The 20,366-nt window shown below is 45.7% G+C and overlaps 1 protein-coding gene across 18 annotated transcripts in view; it reads left to right on the top strand.

Annotated features, from left to right (window-relative positions):
- Positions 1 to 20,366, top strand: part of MYOCD (myocardin) — a 255,320-nt gene that overhangs the window by 159,023 nt on the left and 75,931 nt on the right. For 2 of the 18 annotated variants that reach the window (XM_040530210.1, XM_040530198.1), the window contains exon 1: positions 9,191 to 9,479. The exons of 13 other annotated variants lie outside the window; for them this stretch is intronic. In XM_040530210.1, coding sequence (XP_040386144.1) covers positions 9,417 to 9,479 — 63 coding nt within the window. In that variant the 5' untranslated portion in view covers positions 9,191 to 9,416. Of the gene's footprint in view, positions 1 to 9,190; positions 9,480 to 20,366 lie in introns of those variants that run through there. 3 more of the 18 variants (XM_040530217.1, XM_040530205.1, XM_040530204.1) reach the window with 2 other exon arrangements.

The following is a 20,366-nucleotide window of genomic DNA, read 5'->3' as shown; positions in this document are numbered from 1 at the left end:
CACAGTTCATCATGTACAATGCCTGATAAGCAGAACAAACAAGAATGTTACATTGCTCAAACCAAATCTTGTTTTCAGGTCTTAATTTCTTCCTTTCTTTGTTTTGCTTTAATAAGCTTTCCTCTCCCATAAATTCAGGAATGCTGTCTTGGCAATAATATTTCCTGCATCTCCTCCTCACAGATGCTGTTTAACCACTTCTCTCACTTTGGTCCCCACACTCATTGACCACTACTTGTGAGTTGTTCACAGCTTCATCAGCTTTGCCCCAAGGAAATCCACACTCCAACTCTGGTAAACCTGTGGTAAGCTTCACTCTTCCTGTGATGCCAGCTACAACTCTTCCACTTTCGAGCATCTGTGCAATAGCTGTTTTCTGTGGTCTGGAGAAGGAGACTATCCCACCCATCCACTCTGGGTGGAGGGCACTGTGCTGAGAGGAAGGGGTATGGAGAAGGGAAAAGAGATTTGGGCTGTGATGGTGTGAATGATCCAGCTGACTGCAGTTTACTCTCCTCATGGACAGAAAAGAAGGACAGAATGAGTGAAATTCTGTGTAGCTCTGAAATCTGGCAGTGAGGCAAACAGCCTTTATCTTAATGATCTTGGAGATCTATTCATCTTTGGTTTTCATCAGAGAAGTCTTTTCATGCACTTTTCACCTGATCCAGACTCTATGACTTTCACTTGTTCTGGGCTGCTGTGACTTTTCATGCCATGTTTTATTTTCTGAATAAAATTGTCTGTTTCTGTTTTACAAGAATGCAGCAACATTAGATGATCACCAGAGAAACATAGCTGTATTTTTGATGATTCATAGTAGAGCTTCTCCCCTCCAGGGCCTTCAGCAGGCAAGGGAAGGGACCAAGAACCATTCATCCTCAGGTACTGGCATAGTGTTGGCTGGAAGAAGAGGGCTGAAAAAAAAAAGAAAAGTGCTTTATTGCTTTTGGTGTGTGTGTGTGCGTGTGTTTCTGTGTTTTTCTTTCTTTTTTGATACAAGGAATTTCATAGGCACCCAATTGCTCACACAGCTGCAGCCAGTGTGCTCCAGCTCTGCCTATGGAGGAGGATGCAGGAACAAGAAACCCTGTCAATAAGGACCCAGCTGTGGTCCTGAACATCCTCTCAGTCCCACGGGAGTGTGTGCTGGCCCCAGTTACACCACTTCTGCTCTGCTTGGTTTTAGATTCAGAGAATCATAGAATATCCTGGGTTGGAAGGGATCCACAAGGATCATGAAGTCCAATTGCTGGCTCCACACTGGACCACCCAAAATATCTCAGAATGTTGTCCAAATGCTTTTTGAACTCCGCTAGGCTTGGAGCTGTGACCGTATCCCTGGGGAACCTGTCCCAGTGCCCGACCACCCTCTGGGTGCAGAACCTTTCCCTAACCCCCAGCCTGACCCTCCCCTGTCCCGTCTCCATGTCGTTCCCTCGGGTCCTGCCGCAGTCCCTAGAGCAGAGCTCAGCACCTGCCCCTCCACTCCCTGTGGGGGAGCTGCAGGCCGCCATGAGGCCTCCCCTCGACCTGCTCTGCTCTGGGCTGAACAAACCCAGGGACCTCAGCTGCTCCTCATACGTTTTCCCCTCTAGACCCTTCACCGTCTTTGTAGCCCTCCTTTGGATGCCCTCCAATAGTTTTTTGTCCTTATATTGTGGCACCCAAAAGTGCACACTGTACTCAGGGTGAGGCCACACCAGGTAGAGCAGACCAAAACAATCCCCTCCCTTGACTGGCCAGCAGTGCCATGCCTAAGGCACCCCAGGGTGCAGCTGGTCCTTTTGGCTGCCAGGGCACACTGCTGGCTCATATTCAGCTTGCCATTGATCAGAAACCCCAGATCCCTTTCTGCAGGGCTGCTCTCCAGCATCTTTCATGACGGTGATGTGTTCTCCTTGGTGCAGCATTGCTTGAAAAATTGCACGGGGGGAAAGGTTCACTCTGATTTCTGGGGAGAAGGGTCCCCAGTATTTAGAGTAGGGATGAAAAAGATTTCTTGGTGCAAAGACGAGGGATGCTTCCACAATAGCTCTCCCGAAGAGGAGAGGGGAGCCCTCAACTAGTCCCCAGCAGAGGCCAGTGTCATTCATTGTACTCCAGGCCAGCAAAGATTTTATTAAATTCATGATACTTTCTGCTCATTCACCATCTTCAATTACTGAAATTGAACATCAGCACAAATTTATTATCTGCCTCTTTTCACAGAGAACTCCCAGTATATCTCATACTCCAGGTCCAGGGAGGAACAGGGCAGGGAATATAAACATTTAACTTCTGTACTGCATCACATTGGGTATTTCACAGAATCACTGAATGGTCTAGGTTGGAAGAGACCTCTGGGTACTTCTGGTCCAACCCCCGCTCTAGCAGGGACATTTAGAGCATGGTGCACAGAACCATATCCCAGGGCTTTTGAAGATCTCCAAGGACAGAGACTCCACAACCTCTCCGAGCAACACATTGGAGTGTTCTGTCACCCCCACAGCAAAGAAGTGCCTCTTGATATTCACATGCAACCTCTTGTGTTCCAGTTTGTGCCCATTGCCTCTTGTCCTGGCACTGGGCACCACTGACAAGAGCCTGGCTCCATCTTCTTTGCACCCTCCCTTCAGATATTTATACACATTGGTTAGATACCCCTGAGCCTCCTCTTCTTCAGGCTGAATGGTCCCAGCACTCTCAGCCGCTCTGCATAAGAGAGGTGCTCGTGTCCCTTGATCATCTTGGTGGCCTTCTACTGGACTCTCTCCAGTATGTTCATGTCCCTCTTGTATTCGGGGCCCAGAACCTTTACCTTCTGGCAATACTTTGCCTAATACAGCCAAGAATACCCTTCACCTCCTAAGCAGCAAGAGCACATTGCTGACTCATGTTCAGCTTGGTGACCATGACTCCTGGGTCCTTTCCTGCTGATCTGCTTTCCAGTGGGGTGCCCCCAGCATGTCCTGGTGCCTGGGGTTGTTCCTGCCCAGATGCAGGACTTTGCACTTCTCCTTGTTGAACTTCATGAGATTCTCATGCATGACAGCATGACCCTCTGGTGAATCAAGCACTCTCCCCCATTTCATGTCACCTGTGAATTAAGTGAGGGTGTGCTCATTTGGCTTTGGTGAAACCGTTCTGTCTGAGCTGCAGGGAAAAGGCCTTTGTCTGGCACCTGCCTCCTGCTCTCAGGGCAAGTGAAGCCCTGTGGGGGGTGAGGTGAGGCAAGGCAAGGCAAGGTTGTTCTGCAGCACAGGGATCTTCTTCCCACTTGGAGAAGGGCAATCAAGGAACTTGAGAAGTTGCTGACAGGGAAATTCTGGGTAACCTTTGTTCATAGATACACTAGTCCCATCTGGCCTTGAAGCAGTGCAGTGGGCCCGATGGTTGTGTCTGTGACTCACTGTGGTCATGAATTCATGGTGTCTGGGAGCATACCAAGAGGCATGGAGGTAGGCTGCAGATAGGGATGCTGGGGCAGGCTGAGCAGTGCAGCCTGGCTCCTGCTCCAGGAATGCCCTGATGTGATAAAGATGATTTGCCCAGAGTGGGAAGGCTGTGTTAGGAAAAATGTATTATCGCCATTTTGGAAATATATATATATATATATATATATATTTGTCCATATTTCTAGAAAGAAACCAGATAATTTGTCCTGCTTTCCAAAGAGGAAAGGCAATGACAACTTACAGTCCCTGAGTACCTGCTGGCCCTCAGGGCTCCTCCATGGAGCACAAAACCCCCACAACCCCACCTCATGCTGTGATTTAAGGGTTGTCAGGAGCTATACTCAAGCAAGGCCATCAGAGGACTTTGCTGAGGTTGGGCTCTTGTGCTTGAAGCAGTAGAGGACACAGCTGCCTTCTAAGCAGAGACACTGGGAGTCATGGGATACCCTGGCAGCCTATCAGTCACTAATGCATCAAAATAACGTCTGGGTTTCCTTGTAAATTAATAAAAACTGGTGCATTTCCATGAAACATTTTGATGTCTATGAATCAGCGTTTTCCAATAAAATTGTTTTGTCAGAAAATTCCCAGTGTGATCCTGGCATGATAAGGCCCAGAGTGTTGGCTGCAGCCCAAATAACAAGCCTCAGCAATGGGGCAGAGAGTGATCCCTTTGGGCAGTGACGGTTATTCCTGACCTTTCCTGCAGCATGACTGTGTGGCCTGGGCATCTGAAATGTTATTTATAGACAGGAGCAGCAAGCATTGTGGAGACAGTCTCCAGCAGGCCCTCTGGGCAGCAAGCTGCAGCTGGATGTGCAAGAGTTGCTGGCAAGAAGTCTGTCAAGTGTAAAAGCCACTTTACAGAAACACGGATAGAAACAAGCTCCCTTTTGGAGATAAAACATTCCTCCTGGGGGCTTCGTTCTGTGTGTGCATGTCTATATGGCATGGGACACTGCTAGCTGTATGAAGTTACTAATAGCAATGATAGGTGGTTTGATCTCCTTCTCATGTTCCTTTCCCCAGTCTGTCGCCAGAGGAAGATTCATTATGGTATGGAGAGGCTCTGGTTTCATTATGTCTGCATCTCTGTGTATATGTATTTTCGTATATCTCAAACTGTAAGAACTGCTGGGGAAAATTTGCTGGTATGTGACTAAGGCCATTGTGCAATACAAAGCAAAAAAATGTGTTACTTTGGTTTCACATGGAGCATGAAAAAATGACATTAAAATGACCCCTTCCATAAGCCATCTTCAGAGTTATTGGCCCAACTGACTGCATTGGCCCAACAGACAGCGGCTGCTGGAAGGATCCTGGGGGCTGAGGACAGAACGGGCAGTGTTGGGACATTCTGTGGCTTCTGTTTACTTCAGAAAAAAACAAACAAACAAACAAAAAAAACTTCTCCCTAAACAAAACATTAAATTTTCTTTATTTTAGAAAGTTAAGGATGCTGTTCTCAGATCTTTCATTTGGTTCATGTACATGCAGCATAGTGGAGAAATCATTTTCTGTCTCTGTCCCTAGATTTTTTCTGTAAAATGAGGTTACTGCAATGCATCTGCCAATCCGAATTTCTGACATGTAAAAATGAATTTCTCCCCTTGTGTAAAACACAACAAAGAAATGAAACCAAAGTGTTGTTTATGCACAAGTTCCTTCAGGAACCTGTTCAGAAGCCTCTGTGGACTAGTGGGACAAGAGACATGTTTTATTCCAAGCTAACGTTGTTTTGGCATAAGCCATAACCTAGTTGGTGTGCTGCCACTGTGATTAACAATGTGGCAGTAGATCCTCAAAAGCCAGAGAAGAAGGGACTCTTCTAGTTCTTAGTCTATCTGAGCAAGCAACCCAAAAGGCTAAAGAAATCCCTCTGAAAAGAAGGACCTCCTCAGAGTATGCCTCTCTACATCTTTGCTAAAGCCAGCACAGAATCTGGCAGGGCTTGTAAGGGGACCATCAGAAGAGATGCCTGAAGAAGCATTTTCTCTGGTCCAAAGAATGTTCAGGAGTGTCTCTCTGGAGAGGGCTGTAGTGCACATGCTATTGGATCTGGTGCATCAGGTGATGCACCTATTCCTGAGGAACCAAGGACATAATCTTTGCAGGGCATCTTTTTATTGCAGTGTCATCGGAGACCAAAAGAGGGAAGAGCACAGAAGGGAGTCAGAGGCTGCTGTGGGATCTTCTCTGGGACACAGGCAATGCAACAAAGTTTTGGGACAGAGCGTTTTCAACAACATTTAGGGTGTGTCACATTAAAGTCTTAGGCTGAGAAAACAACAGAACAGCACTACTTCTGCCTGAATTACTTTCTAGAGTTACGGCTTTTGATAGTTATTTCCTAGAGTTATGGCTTTTGATAGTTATTCTGTGCAGCAGATCACAGCACTCTAGCAATGGTTGGCCTAAAGATTTCAGTTCAATAGTGAGAGACTCCACTAGTCAGTTACTATTCAAAAACAGTTCAGACATTCCACCGGGAAATGGGCTGAATTGTTGGCTTTTGAAATAAGAACTTCCTGGTGCTTTTAATACATAGTCAAAAGCATCTCAATATCTTCACTTTCTTTTGGCCTTCCCTGGCAAACTATGCAGCTATGGGCAATTCATAGATAGAGGTATGCAGTGTATGGACTGGTGTTTTGGGATCCATAGTTTGCTATATTCTTATGCAATGTTACATTTCAGCTTTCATCAAACATGGAGCTGAACATCATTATGTAAAGACTGCTACGCGTAATCACAACTCAGAAAATAATAGGATGGGATTATGTGTCCTTATGCAAAATTTCTTAACAAACAGGGAACAAATCCTTTATTCCATTTTTTAATGTCAGAGACAGTTCAGAGAAAGCTTTATATCACTGTGGTTTGATGTAATGCTATGACAATATGTATATTTAGGGATTTACTTCAGAGAGACATTTGTTTGCATACGTGCACTCTGAGTCCTGTTTAGTAAAGAGAAATATTTATTCTGACAGTATATATTGTGTTTCCAAGATGGACTGATTCAGGTTTTCATTCAGCAATGGAGAGTTGTGGCAGATTATTAGTTTAAACAATACAAATAGCCTTTCATTCTTTAATAGGTACTTCTGCTTATGTAAATCAGCAGTGAGGAGTTTAAACTATATCAGAGTTATGATTCCTTCAGGGTAACAATATGTTTGGCTTGATACCTGAAAACCACCTTGAAATACACAGCCATTGCAACAGTGCCTGCTGTCAGTCATCTTTGAAAAACTCAAGAATAAAATGGTGCAAGTAGGTTAAAAAAAACATATCATATTCCTCACATAAGTACACCAAGAACAAAGCAAAATCTTCCAAGAAGGGATATGTACACTGAAGAGAAATAGCTGCTTCTCCCACCTACCTGTCCTTTCTTAATCATGCTATTAAATGTCTGTGACCATTGGGAACCTGCCAAGTCTCACCTGGAAGGTACCTTCCACTTGGAAATAATATATAGGGTCCCCAGAGACCCCAGGCAGTTCTGCCTTGTTCAAGTTAGCTATAGCAGTGCATGGACGTTGTGGATCTCAGTTGCCAGAGGAGGTCCAGGACCTCTGACTGACGTAGGGTCTATTCATTGCTGAGCCATTGCTCCCCAGTAGCCCTACTCTTTCACCCCTTGAGAAACACAACACACAACACAGAGGAGACGATCTCATTTTTTCCTTCCCTTGCTGCATCTGAATGGGAGACTCTGCTCCTAAATGTCCCCATGGTGCCTTTGAAAGGTGCTGTTGATCACTGGAAATGCACAGCTTGGCTGAGACCACCCTGTGGAGTAAGCAACAGGTCTAAACCCTGCTGGCTGCATAGGCAACTGGAAAGACCAGGGGCAGGCAGCTGCCAGCAAGGGGCTGGCTTGGATGGGCACAAGCAGGTGACCACAATGCACGATTCAATCACTTTTGCGATTTCTTTTCTCTACACAAATAAGCCAGCTTCTTCAGTCTCCCCTTAACAACAACGACACAGAACTGCAAACTGCTCTTGGTGTGACTTATACCATCATAATTCAAGTCATAATTAATAGCACTTTTGTGAAGGAAAGGACTGGTTACAGCTAAGCTGATGTAGCCAATGTATATTAACTCCCCACGTGCTAGAAGACATCCATCCTTGACTGAGATCCAAATGATCCTGTAACCAATGATACAGGCAAAGGAGATTGTAGGAAATATTTTTCCTACCAATACTGAAGTAGGCAACTTCCCCTAATTCATCTTTTAGGTTTCTTTAAAAGCTGCCCAAGGCCTCTTCTGCATTGTTATGGTCTCTGATCTTTCTGGGGGTGTTTCTCACTTGTATCCTTCTTCCCAACATTTGTTCCTGAAGAAGGAGACATAACTACCTTGCATTCAAATTCATAGGCTCCATAATTTCAGAAATATTACCCTCTACAGTGTTCTTTCTTCACCCCTCTGGAGTCAGTGATGGGCCTTAGCTATCTGATTCTAGCAAAACAAAACAAATATGCTAGCCCAAAGATATTCTGACCATATATAGGCTTAAACATCCTTTTGGAAAATATGGTTGATATCTGTGATCAGCACAGAGCAATTAGAAACCATAGCCATTATGAAACAACTGTCTTACCAGTAATTTGTCAGACAGACTCAAACTATTTTCTCTGTGGGGATGTGAGCTTCAAGATCACCTCCTGCTCAGGAGATGCAGTGGGTTAAATCCTATGGAGGATCTGACAGGGAGGATGCAGAGCTCGGAGCAATAATGTGAACCTGAGCACACAGTTAAATCTCAGAAATGCAGTGTCCCAAGGGAAAGTAATAGAAGGGAAAGATTTAGTGTGGATATAGCTCTCATTGAGGCTGTTTTCTGAGAGTGCTTTGACACAGCAATCTTTACTTTGTAATTGCCTCAAGAGAACTAGCTTTCTATTGCCTAATAAATAAACAGCACTATGAAATGCAGATCCCTGGTTTGTAATAGTAGAACCAGGCCTTAGCTACCTGGGTTGACAGGTCTGTTACACCATAGCATACCATGTGGCTGCTGAGAACTCCAGGCTTCTGCTGCGTTTATTTATGGAGAGGTTTATATCTCCTTTAGCAGCTTTTAGGGCCAATGCATGGCCAATCAGAGCGCATTGAGCAGACCAAGTATATTCTAGCTGAAGGCAGGAGGCCATGTACCATTCACTGCCTTTTTTATCCACAGTCCACTTCTGCTGGATGTGCCAGGGGCTTGCTGAGATGTGATCTTGTTAAATCTCATGGTGATAGGTGTAGAAGAAAGAGTCAGAAAAGGAATTTTCAGGCCCAAAAAAAGCAGTGTTTGAAGGTCTCATGGTCATTTTGTAGTAACATATATAAAGCACAGAGCAAAGCAGGCAGCTGACAATATCGGCTGGAGTGGGAGGGGACTGGAGAATAGGATGGGAGTGGTGCAGGCAATAAAAGCAAAGGCTGAACCACAGACCTGCTTTTTCTTTGTAAATTCACTTGTTGCTAAGAATAACCTGCCTGGACAATGTCCTACAGTGTGCTCCAACCTAAAGGGCATTTTGGTCCGACAAATGAAACCACATGAACATGCGGATTGAAAACATGTGTTGAGTGATTAAAGGCGAAGGCTTGATGACAGGCCCATACCAGAGATGGTGCATCTCGGGGAGGAGACTTGCTGTTTGGGAAATGCCATATTTTACCATTGAGTTCATTAGTACTTGCCATAAGGAAAACAACAAAGGTTGTCTACAGCAAAAACTCCAGCTCAGATCCTATCACTGCATAGAAGATGTTTGCTTTGGAAACACCTCGCTGGGGTTTCTGTAAGTTGGTTGCTCTGCAAATGCTGTCTCACGGACAGTTTAGGATTTCACTCTGCCTGGATTTGGACTGTGTCCCAGGAGTGTGCTCACTATCAGGAATCCAGGCTGGAAAAAGTGTGCGTTGTGGAAGATCAGCCACCAAATGATGTTCTTGCAGTGCCTGCATGCTGGGCAGGTCAGCCCAGCACTTCACAAGCTGTGCACCAGGCAGTGACCAAAGGCAACAGGTATCATTAAATCTATCAGCATCTATGCAGACAGAGGCAACAGAGAGAGTTACACAGTTTTGTTTCAATGTGTTTATGATAAATTTCTTTCTGCTTGTCTGTTTGCAACACTATCCTTAATGTTTTAAAGGATATTCTGTCCTATATTTTAACTTGACAACAATATTTTTCTGTGAAAAAAATAATTATACATCCTTGTTATTCGTATTTTCAGATGAGATGTTAACAAGAACCAGAACTGCAGGTCCAAACTCCTCACCCCAAACACTGCATATTTAAGAACAAGAACAAATAACCCACAGGGCAGAAACTTCACTGATTTTTGTGACAGTAACCAGTGTATCTGTGACCTAGTGTGATGTACCTGCATCAAATTAACATCTGACAGTCCTTAACAATCATGGTCCTTGTCAGTTTTCCATCAATGTATTTCATTTCTATGTATTTCATTAGGAGTTGGTACTTAAAATCCAACTGAATCAAGTATTTAGGGCCCTGAAAACACATTGGCATCCAGGCAGCCACACTTTGGGTAGGGGCAGGGACCCCATGGCATAGTTACACTGAGGATAAGGGAGAGAGCCCTCACTGCCTCTGTATCTGCAGTACAGACTTAAGCAACAGAAGTAAAATCAGAAGAGACTGCAGAAGCACCCACACCATGCAATTCTCAGTTAGTTTTGCTGAGAAGAAGCAGTCTGCAGGAAAGCTTTTAGCCCATATAAATTCCTGCTTCGCCACACATTTTGCAAGATGCCATGCTGCTGCTGTCATTCTGCCACTGCTGTGCTGTTGACCGGGTGCAGAGTTTATGTCAGGTGCACTCTTATCGTACATGCGCTGCAAGAAATTAGCAAAAAATGCTAGTTAAGAAAGGCTCATTCAGGTCCATGCCTTGGTATATTAGTTCCTTCTTGGTCAGTGAATTAGTTGTTAATTACTGTGGAGTGGAACATGAAGAATCCTGTCTCTAGTCTGTTAAGCGTTATCTCAGTTCACTCAAAAATATTTCTTTTTACTAAAATTGAACTGCTTGAAGTTTTGTAAGTGCAAAAATTACTGAATAATGATGGACATAATTAATATTCAGGCTTGAAGGACATCATGTTGCAACAGTTATCTGGCTTATATTTCTACACAGATTTGGAGCTTGGAATACACACACACAAAACGTTTTTTAAATTTCTGGCAAGTATTTTTAACCTGCACCCTTTCCCTTTCCTTGACTGCTGTTTTTCCGTCTACAGCAGAAGGGAAAGGCAGACACAGGGACAGAGAATGACTTAACTGTGTTGGAAGAACAAGACCAAATTTGATTTGATTTGACGTTGTAGCAAAGTCAGCTTAATGGGATTGGGAAAACAGAGAAGCAAGGGACCTTTCTGCTTCTTGAATTCACAGCTCAGTCTTACAAGCCTGTTTCTTGTAAAACAGCCTGTTTGGTTCAGGACATTCATGAAGTCCCTCTAGTTTCCTTTCTCCTACCTTGCGAGCACTGAGGACGTAGCACACTGTGGATATTGTGGGTCATTTTTGTTGAGTATCAGTTTTTTCATAGTCCCTGTGATCCTTTGACATTGCAGATGTGCTTCTGGCTGTTTCCCACTGGGAGACTCCAGATTGAACTGTTGCAAGCTGGGCAGAGGCTGGTGTCCCATGGCTGTGCAGCCCAGGAGGAGGGTGCAACACCACCAGCAAGACATGCCCAGCTCCACACAGTGAGGTACCCCGGGTGCCTGGGGGGCCAGCGACAGGTCCGACAGCACCCACCGGAGGGCAGTTCCCTCTGTGGTGGAATTGGTACTTGGGTGCTTCAAGGCATTTCATTCAGCACGTTGCAAATGAACATTCCCGTTTGGTGTTGTCTGTGACGTGTAGGAATGCAGAGGTAGAAATACAGAAAGCTGAGACATTTCTTGGGCTTCTCAGTTTGATAAGGGCTCTGTGTGCTCTGTACAGCACTCTGCAACAGGAAAAAAAAAAAAAAACAGCAGGAAGTTGTTTTTTCTGTGCTCAGAGCTGCTCAGGCTTCTCCTCAGCTGCTCCTCCTCTGCTCTTCTTTCTCACAAGACCCGGATAAAGGTCTACAGAGAAAAAAAAAAATGCATGTTGATGGCAACTGAGGCTCTGGAGCCCCAGGGAATGGTAGGAATGTGGTCAGAGACAATGACGAACAGGTAAAACATAGCGAGGACTCTGCTGCCAAATTTGCCCTGCCCTTCGAGAAAGAGCACAGGGAAGGGGGTGGCTGCAGAGACGAGGGCTCTACCAGAGCATGCTGCGCCCAACCCCGGCCAGCAGGCGTGCCTGTGTGCAGGGCGTGCAGCAGCTCCAGGGGCCGGCAGCAGGAGTGCAGGCAGAGAGGACCAGAGCATCTACTGCGCAGGCCACACACCCCCTCGAAAGAGGAGGGTATGTTGCCCAGCCTGGGGATGTCTGCTGCAGGGAGTCTCCAAGCTGGACCTCCGGTCCCTGCTTGCTTCACAGAATCACAGAGGGGTTGAGGCTGAAGGCATCTCTGGAGGTCGTCTGGTCCAGCAAGGACACCCTGAGCGGGTTGCCCAGGAGCACATCCAGGCAGCTTTTGAATTATTTCCAAGGAAGGAGACTCCACAACCTCTCCGGGCCACCTATGCGTGTGACAGCAGCATCCACCCTGATGCACTCTCTTGTCCTCCCTGAGAGCCAAACCACTTTTTTTCATTGCGCTGGGAGCAGCAACATGACTGTTTCAGCATTGTGTCCCCTTCCTCCTCTGCTTGGTCTGCAGAAAGGCTGGCAGATGCCACAGGCACATGCAGGGAGCTGCAAGCCAGGCTGTTTTTTTCCCCAGTACAGGCATTCAGGAGGGGCAGAACTGCCTGCAGTGGCTGCCTTCACCCATCCATGGCTTAAACATGTGAAACTCCCTTTCTGCTTGTCTGTGTTGGAATATATAAAACTGCTTTCAGTCTCATGGTATTAATAATCCCTTGGATGTCTTTGTTTAAAATATTGCAGTGGGAAGTGCTATTTTAAGGCTCCATTGAGTCAGGCGGAATGTGAAACCTCCTCCCGCTGGACACTTCACACTTGGTGCTTATCTGCATGCACGCTGGTATTTTGTCTAATACAATGTGGAGATTAGCTCTCCTTGCAATTTCACTTTCACAATTTACATTTCATGTGTTTGCAGCAGCCACAACAGTCTGTATGAGATCGTGTCCATATGTTCCTGGTGTGTCGTATAGGTTTAGTGATAGGGCTATGCTCTGGGACACAACGAGCATCAGGTCCTATGAGGTGCTGGCTGGGCGAGCTGGCAAGCTGGTTCTGGAGCCATCGAGAAAGTTCAGCTTGCTAACAATTCATCAAGTAGCTACAAAAGTATTTGGCTCTTTAGCTGGAGATAACTCTCAGCTGACTTGCTGCATGTGCAGAAAGCATTTCTGTTTTTGTAGTGCCCCTAAGTTACACTCCCTCCGCATGTTGACTAAATCGCTGCGGGAGCGGTTCTGGTGTAAGCACTCCTGGACTGAATAGGATTTGCTGTGTGACAGCCAGCACTGAGCACAGACCGGCACAGGGAGTGGCTTTCCTTACTTCTGTAAATCCTGTCATGTTTTATTATGGTTGTGGACTGAAACTCTCATCTGAAACCCAGGAAAAGGAATGCCTTTAGCTGAAAACTAATAAAATGGAAAGGTGTGAAAACCATTGCTGGAAAGGAAAATTCCTTTAAAAATTGTAACAGAAGCCCAGAATAAAAATCCTGTCCAAATAATGGTCCAGGGTGTAGATATTCCTAAAAGTCTTCATGGGAAGTAACAGCAAGGGAAAGAGAGGTGGACTATCAGAATAAGTGCTGTTTTAACGACAAAAATTGTTTGCATAATATGAACATAAAATAAATAAATAAATAAAGTCTGTTCCAAATAAGAAGGAAGGAAAATATTGGAAGGAAAATATTGCAAGTTTTGCCCCCCCCCAAAAAAAGGGCAGAAATTCATGATTCTAGAAATATCTAGAAATGTTTTCATCCCTTGTTCTGGCTTTGCAGGGCACATGGCTACAGTGCAGCTTGGTCAGCTAAAGCGTTTCATAATGCCAGCCATGGCCAGGAGTGACAGGGACACAGGAAGTCTCAGCTCTAGCGGATTTTCCTCTGAGCTTGGGGGAAGGTTCATTTCACCCCCAGCTTTCCAGACCAGCCTCCTGCCCCACTTGCCCACCTCCTGGAGCACATCTAAGTCAGTAACTAGATCTAAGGAGCTAATCAAGGCTACACAGGAGCAGGCAGGTTCCTCTTCCTTTGCAGGTTCCTCTTCCTTTCTGCTTGTCTGTTTTCTGTCTCAACCACCAAGACTCTTCTAGCAGGTGGGCACTGCAGGAAGTTGTCTCCAGTTATCTGTAGTCAGACATTGACTGACTCCTTCAATCCCTCTTCTCATCTTGAATCACTAGGCATGCAGAGGGAATGGACATGTGAATGATTTTTCCAGCTGTCCTCTTCTCCTGCCCTGGAGGAGGAAAGGGAAATTGTGGTGTCACCATGTGAAGGTGAAAAAACCTCTCTGGAGCAGATCTGCCCTGCTCTGGTCCTTGAGATGGTGAGATCTATGCTTGGGGGTATTCCAGGTGGCAGGTTCCCAATCCTTGATGCTTGAGAACCAGACAAAAGAGGCCTCAAGAGTTCCACTGATGTGGCAGAGACACCAGAATAAATCACATGAGACTGGGCCAAACTAAACAGGCAACACTGACTTGTTTTTCTCCTTGTTTCACACGTGGTCTCAGGGCCCTGACTCCTTGCTTTGGGTTCATACTAGACTGGGGGCTGGGATCACTGCAGCTGGATGATCGTTTTGGATAGGGCCATGCCAGGTTAATTGTTCCACTAGGTCTAGACCTCCAGAAGGTCTAGGGAAAAGGACTTTGGTCAAAGCAAGCCCAGGTATTCTGAGTGGATTGCTCTCACAGAGTCACATTTTCTAATTTGCACAAAATATATTCATTTGGTAGTGGAGAGTTTCCAATATGCCCTCTCCCACAGCAAGTTTGGTTGAAGAGAGGCAGAAAGTGTGCCCAAGATGAAGATAAGAGCTTCCATCCTCAGCCTGTGCTTCCAGGTTTGAGAGGTCATCCTGGTCCTGGTGATGACCAGCTGCCTTGTTCCCCAGGGTCATCTGCTGCAGCAGCACAGTGATCTTTTGAGCAAGGAGCTGGAAAGCCAGAGATGATCCCCACTGCAGAGGGCAGCTGTGATTTTGCAAGGTGAGGGACAGCCTGGTGGGAACTTTCCTCTGCAAAGAAAAGTGAGCGCGCTTTGTAGAGGTGAAGTTTGTTGAGTGCTGGCTTCCAGGACTTAGCAGTACATGTTACTGCTGGATATTAACAAAACATGTTATTGCTTTATCCTTTGTAGCCTTGCTTATAAATATCGTGATCTCTGTTTTACCCTTAACTCTGAAAGGATGAAGTTGATTTATTATTGTTCTTTCAGCTGTGTCTAATAATAAAGTGTGAACTCCATGCAAAGCTGCTCTCTGTACCAGGGACTCTGTCATAATGAGATCAGTGAATCCAAATACAGGGGTAATAGGAATACACCAGAGGTGTTGTCAAGGCATTTTGTACACCCATTGGGAGGGCGATCCGAGGGCCAGGAATGTCTTTGTTTAAAGGCTCTGGTCTTCTTTGGCAGGTAGCAGCTGGTACCTCTTTTTTTTTTTTTTTTTTTTTTTTTTTTTAAGTGGCACAGGGATCTTGAAATGATTTACAAGCCAGAAACAAGAATACGCCAGTGACACTTTTGAAACACGTTTTTTTTCTCTAAATCATTTTCAAGTATTTTTCTGTAGAAGCTGGAGCCCTGCTGAGAAGCACTGGCTCAGGCCTGCATTTCTCCCGTTTATGGTACCCCACACACAGGCAGTAAATGCCTCCACGCATTGGCCCTGTAGTTCCCTTGCCATCACATGGCTGCCTTTGGAGAGGTCCAATCCCTGCTTCTGGCCTGGCAGCGTTTCCTAAATCACTGGGTTTCACATCCTGCCCCTCAGCCATCACACTCTTGCTGCAAACAAGCACTTTCAGTTTTTGCCTGGAAGCTTCTTAACTCTGACTGCTGGAAAACACAGTTTTCTGACAGAAAACTCAGCAAGACAGGTAGAACTGTGTTAAAAACAATCCTCCTAGGCATGACATGGAAGAAAAGTTAATATTTAAAATGCATGTATGATGTAATGAGTCTTAAAATAGTCTGTATCCTGGGGAAAAAAAAAAAAAAAAAAAAAAAGAAAGAGATTAACTGCTTAAGGAAAACTAATGAAAAGGTCACTTGGACAATTCTTGCAAAGCACTCTCTGTACTGCATCACGGACTTATCGGTTCTGTTTGACAGGGACTCACACATGATCCCAAGCACTTATCTCTGTTTTATACTTTATGAAAAATTGATTGACTCATTTTGCCCAAGAATTTGCATTAAATAAGAAATAAAACGTTGTTTATGGGCAACTTTGTCTTCCCATAATCAGCAGGGGCCAGTTTTATAAGAACAGGGCATCAGCTCTTAATACTGCAAAGTACCTGCATATTTGACATGGCAAAGTGAACTCTTCTGTTATTATCTTAGCTGGATCAGTTCCTAAAGTTAAACAGAAACAGCAGCAAACATTTTCCATTCTTTCTGCCCTTAACCAGCTTCCCGCACTGTCTGGCACAGATCACATCCTGCCTAGGTAGCAGCCAGTCCTCCCAGTATGCAGGCTCAAATGTGTGGAACAGAGATCTGCATCCCTTGCCACCGCAGCAGGTGCTAGCAGCACTGGGACATCTGAGCTTCTGCGCAGAGGGGAGGCCATAGCAGAATATGGGGTGCCGCAGGGTCCCCCTGAGTGTGCTGCTAAACACTGATTCTATGGGGCAGCAATCCTCTTCCTCTCCACTGTAAGATGCCCCCAAGTTCAGGCATATTGGTGCTACTCAGTGTGCTGAGATAGCAGTTTCAGTGTGGTAAGTGTTCATTTTTCCCACTGAGTCACTGATCCCACTACCCCACTGATCACGGAGGTAGGCCTAAAGAGGGTCTGCTCATCTGCTTAAAATTTCAACCAGCGTCAATTAGAGTACTCGTGCCTGGTGTATCAGATACAATTATTGCTAATACCATACAAGAGAAACCTAGAGCTCCCATGATAACTCCTGAGATGCATTGCTGGGAGTTGAGGGCCATGATCTAAGAAGGTGTTCTTATGTGCTTGCCCTGTTCTCACCTCCACCCATATGCATCTGCTGTTGACCAGTACCAAAGACTGGATCCTTGACTAGATGGTCTGTGGTCACCAGAAGGGCTGTCCTTATGCTCCCCTTCTGCTGGTCATAGATGGAGTTAAAGGCTGTGCCATCTTACAGCACAGCCAGGGTGCAGAGACATTTCCTGGGCTGGTTACCTCCTATGTCTAGGAAGCCTAGGAAATGGAGCTCTATCCTGAACAGCTCTTTTGCTGTTGTGCTGTCTTTTACCTCAGTTTTGCAGAGCTAAAAACAGGCTACAGAAAGAGCTTTTCTGACTTACTTCCTCTGTCCAAGCTCATAACTGATGGGCTGTGCAGCCCTGCTGAAAAGGACCTGGGGCTTTGTGGAGGACAGCGGTATGAATATGACCCAGTGGTACACCCTCGTTATGAACAAGGCAAAGCACCTGCAGAGGAAGAGCATGGGCAGCAAACTGAGGAATGTTCCTGTCTGTGCTCACCACATGTGAGACCACACCAGGAGGACTGTGCTCTCTGTCATGCCCCTGAGCTGACAGTGTGTGTGAGAAAGTGGAGGCAATGCAGAAGAAAGCTTGAGCGGGTGACCTGTGAAGCAAGGTGAAAGGAGCTGGGTTTCTTTCATCTGGTGAGAGCGAGGCTCAGAAGGAATCTAACTGAAGCCAGCAACTATATGAAGGGCAGCTACAGAGGTGGCTGTGCAGAGGGAGACAAGATTGCAAGTGCTAAAAGCCACTTGTGGTGGGAAGTTTAGACTGGATGTCAGGAAAAGCTCAAACAAGAGGAAAACACAGCACTGGAATGGATCACCGAGCGGGCCTGTGGGATCTCCATCCCTGGAAGTCACGAGGACTCAGCTAGACAAACCATGGCTGACCTGACCTGGCTTTGCTAATAGTCCCTCTTTGTGGAAGAGTTTGGATGGCAGGTCCTGAAGGTCCCTTCCTGCTGCCAGACCTGCGGCTCTGTGATTCTTTTCTCTGTTATATTTCAGGGGTGCTGCTACAGCAGCCGTCTGGAGAGGGCATCATAGAAGGGCTGCTCCATTTTAAAACCTTTTTAGTTTCATAAAGGGAGGACTTTGCAGTCAGTAAAACTTCCTACCAGATCATGCCTACTTCTCTTCATCGGAGTCCTATACTCACATGATTTCCTTGAGGAATTCATTGCTTTCCAGCAATGCCTTGCAGTGGCAGGGTGGAAATGCTTCTTCACCTCCTTTGGTGCAGAGTGTGTGCCCTGCCCCAGTGAGAGGGGTTCTGTTTGACTTATCTTAAAACAAAACACATATATTACCCTGAGTGCTGGGAATATGACCTCTGAAAGGGATGTTTTGGTCACTTTTCCTAAAGACAGTTTTATTTTTCTAAATAAAATGTGATAAAGCCTTCAAAATTTTACAATATAACTCAAATGCTGTGTGGTGCTGCAGCCAGTGGCAGGCAGAAAGAAGCATTAGATCTCACAGTTCTAGAACTTGCAGCTTATAAATTTTGGCAACCTTCTCAAAGATTTGTGTTTTAAGCTAAGAGGTATGAGAAATGGAGTTGCTGTTTCAGGTGCTTACATGGGAGCAACACCAAGTATCCTCCAAAGCTTGGAGCTGTTCATAGGCTTTGTGACATCTTTGAAATTAAAAATGCTGCTAGACTTGTTCTGAGGTGTGCTGAGAACAGAGTGAGACCCATGTCGTGCATAGGTAGGTGGGCAGTGCCCGCTCCATCGGCCGGATATGAGCACCGCACGGCTGTGGAGCCTCTCTCTTCTCTCTCCACTAGGTCTGCAGCTGGCACTGAGCTACCAATGAAAAAACCTCGTCCAGAAGTGTGGATTCTCACCCATGTCTACCAGCATCACTGTGATCTGCATGGATGTGTGGCTCACGCAGGAGACCTCTCCTGGTCTGTGCAAACACTAAGCAGAGCTGCCATTCAGCAGGAGCAAACAGCTGAAAGCACCGGGACATGTCACCAGTGGGCTTTGAGTGATAATGTGAATGGGCAAAGGGGATGCGACAGCAACATCCATTGCCTTGAACTCTGTGGGTAAGAGATTTAATACTGCTAGTGCAGAAGATGGTCCTGCCTGCAGCTGATAGCCTTGGTAGGATAGGGCTTTGTTACGGCCGCTAGGCCATAGAAACACACTGCATCTGGCCGGTGCTGAGCTCACGTTCTGTTTTTTGCTGTGCTGCCCCAGGCTCTGCTGGGTGAGAACAGCTCTGGAGCAAGAAGAGTCGTTCTGGTTTTGCCTGCTACCACAGCTCTGCCTCCCGCTCCTCAGACTCCCACGATGGACTGTGGTTGTCCTCTGCCCAGAGCTGAGGCAGCCTGCTCAGCGCAGCGCCGAGTGGGGCTGCTCCATGTGGTACCTGCCTAACGGCTGCCCGGAGGATCTCATGCTATGCTGTCATTTCTGCAGCACCTTTCGTCAGTGGTAAATTCCTCCAGAAACAGAGAGAAAATGACACAGAAGCATTGTTATACATAAACCCCTCAATTATACAAAGTCCTGCAAACATCAGATAAGACCGTAACAGAGAAAAGGTCACAGCAACACCAGCGATGTCATGAATAGCAGCAACAAGTAGCAACCCGTGCCTGATTCAGTCTAAGGCTAGAAAGATGAAAAGATAGAAATGTTGGCTTTAATCCTTTTGTAGTGTGTTCCAGACAGCTGTCAACTGCTGAACATTCGAACAACCAGGGCCTCCCAAAGGGAAATAACATCTTTGGAATGACCAGGCTCAAGAAAACACCACATCGTAGATGATGCATTGATGGAGAAAAATAAATTCAGAAGAGAATTTGGTGCTTTGCCGAGCAATGTCCTGCAGATAAGCTTGTACCAGTTCTTCAGTCACGCACTAATGATCTTCGGTTCATTACATGTTATAAATCACTCTGATGAACACAGAAAAGGGTAATAAATGAAAAAATAAATAACAAACATGCTATGGATAGTGCTGGTCATAGAAAGATGAATTAATCATAAACACTGTTTTCAAAGGCTGTGACACGAATGAGCATTCCTTTGATATCAGCCATGCTCTTCTTCCCACCAACTTGTTCTCAAATAAACATCCCAGTAAATATTTGTCTCCTTGCTCCAGACTTGCAAATGAAATGAGAAGGGCCAAATCCTCTCCTGGCCTGCAGGCAACCGTTCCCAGAGGCTGCTGCTGGATTTCTGTCTGGGATTCACCACACCTCACTTAGTTAGCTATTGGTCTGCCATCTCAGTCTTGACCAGTCTCTCTGAGCACCCTTCAGAGCTGTTGGAATAAAAGAAGTGCTTATAGAAGGAGAGGTCTTGGACTGCTTTTTACACCTGCCCAAGGAGAGACTCCAGTGTCTGTAGGGATGAACTCAGGTGACTGGCTCAGGCTGGAAATAGTACTGGCAGCCTAATCACTGTACTTATAGCCTCATCTCCTGCAGCCCTCATCCCCTACAAGGGTAACATTTTTTACCTTCCTTGATCTCAACCTATGTTTTTCTTCTTTTAGTTTCCTCCAATTTCTCACAGCTTTACCCACCAGGCTGTTGCAGTACAACCACCTGCTCTCCTGAAGGACTTGCTACTTTCAAGCACTTACAATTTTTTCTATCATTGCTTCACTGTCAAATGT

The sequence above is a fragment of the Cygnus olor genome, chromosome 18 (assembly GCF_009769625.2).
Source record: "Cygnus olor isolate bCygOlo1 chromosome 18, bCygOlo1.pri.v2, whole genome shotgun sequence".
Lineage (NCBI taxonomy): Eukaryota > Metazoa > Chordata > Aves > Anseriformes > Anatidae > Cygnus > Cygnus olor.
The sequence above is the reverse complement of the archived record's forward strand: the minus strand, read 5'-3'. Positions and strand labels throughout refer to the sequence as shown.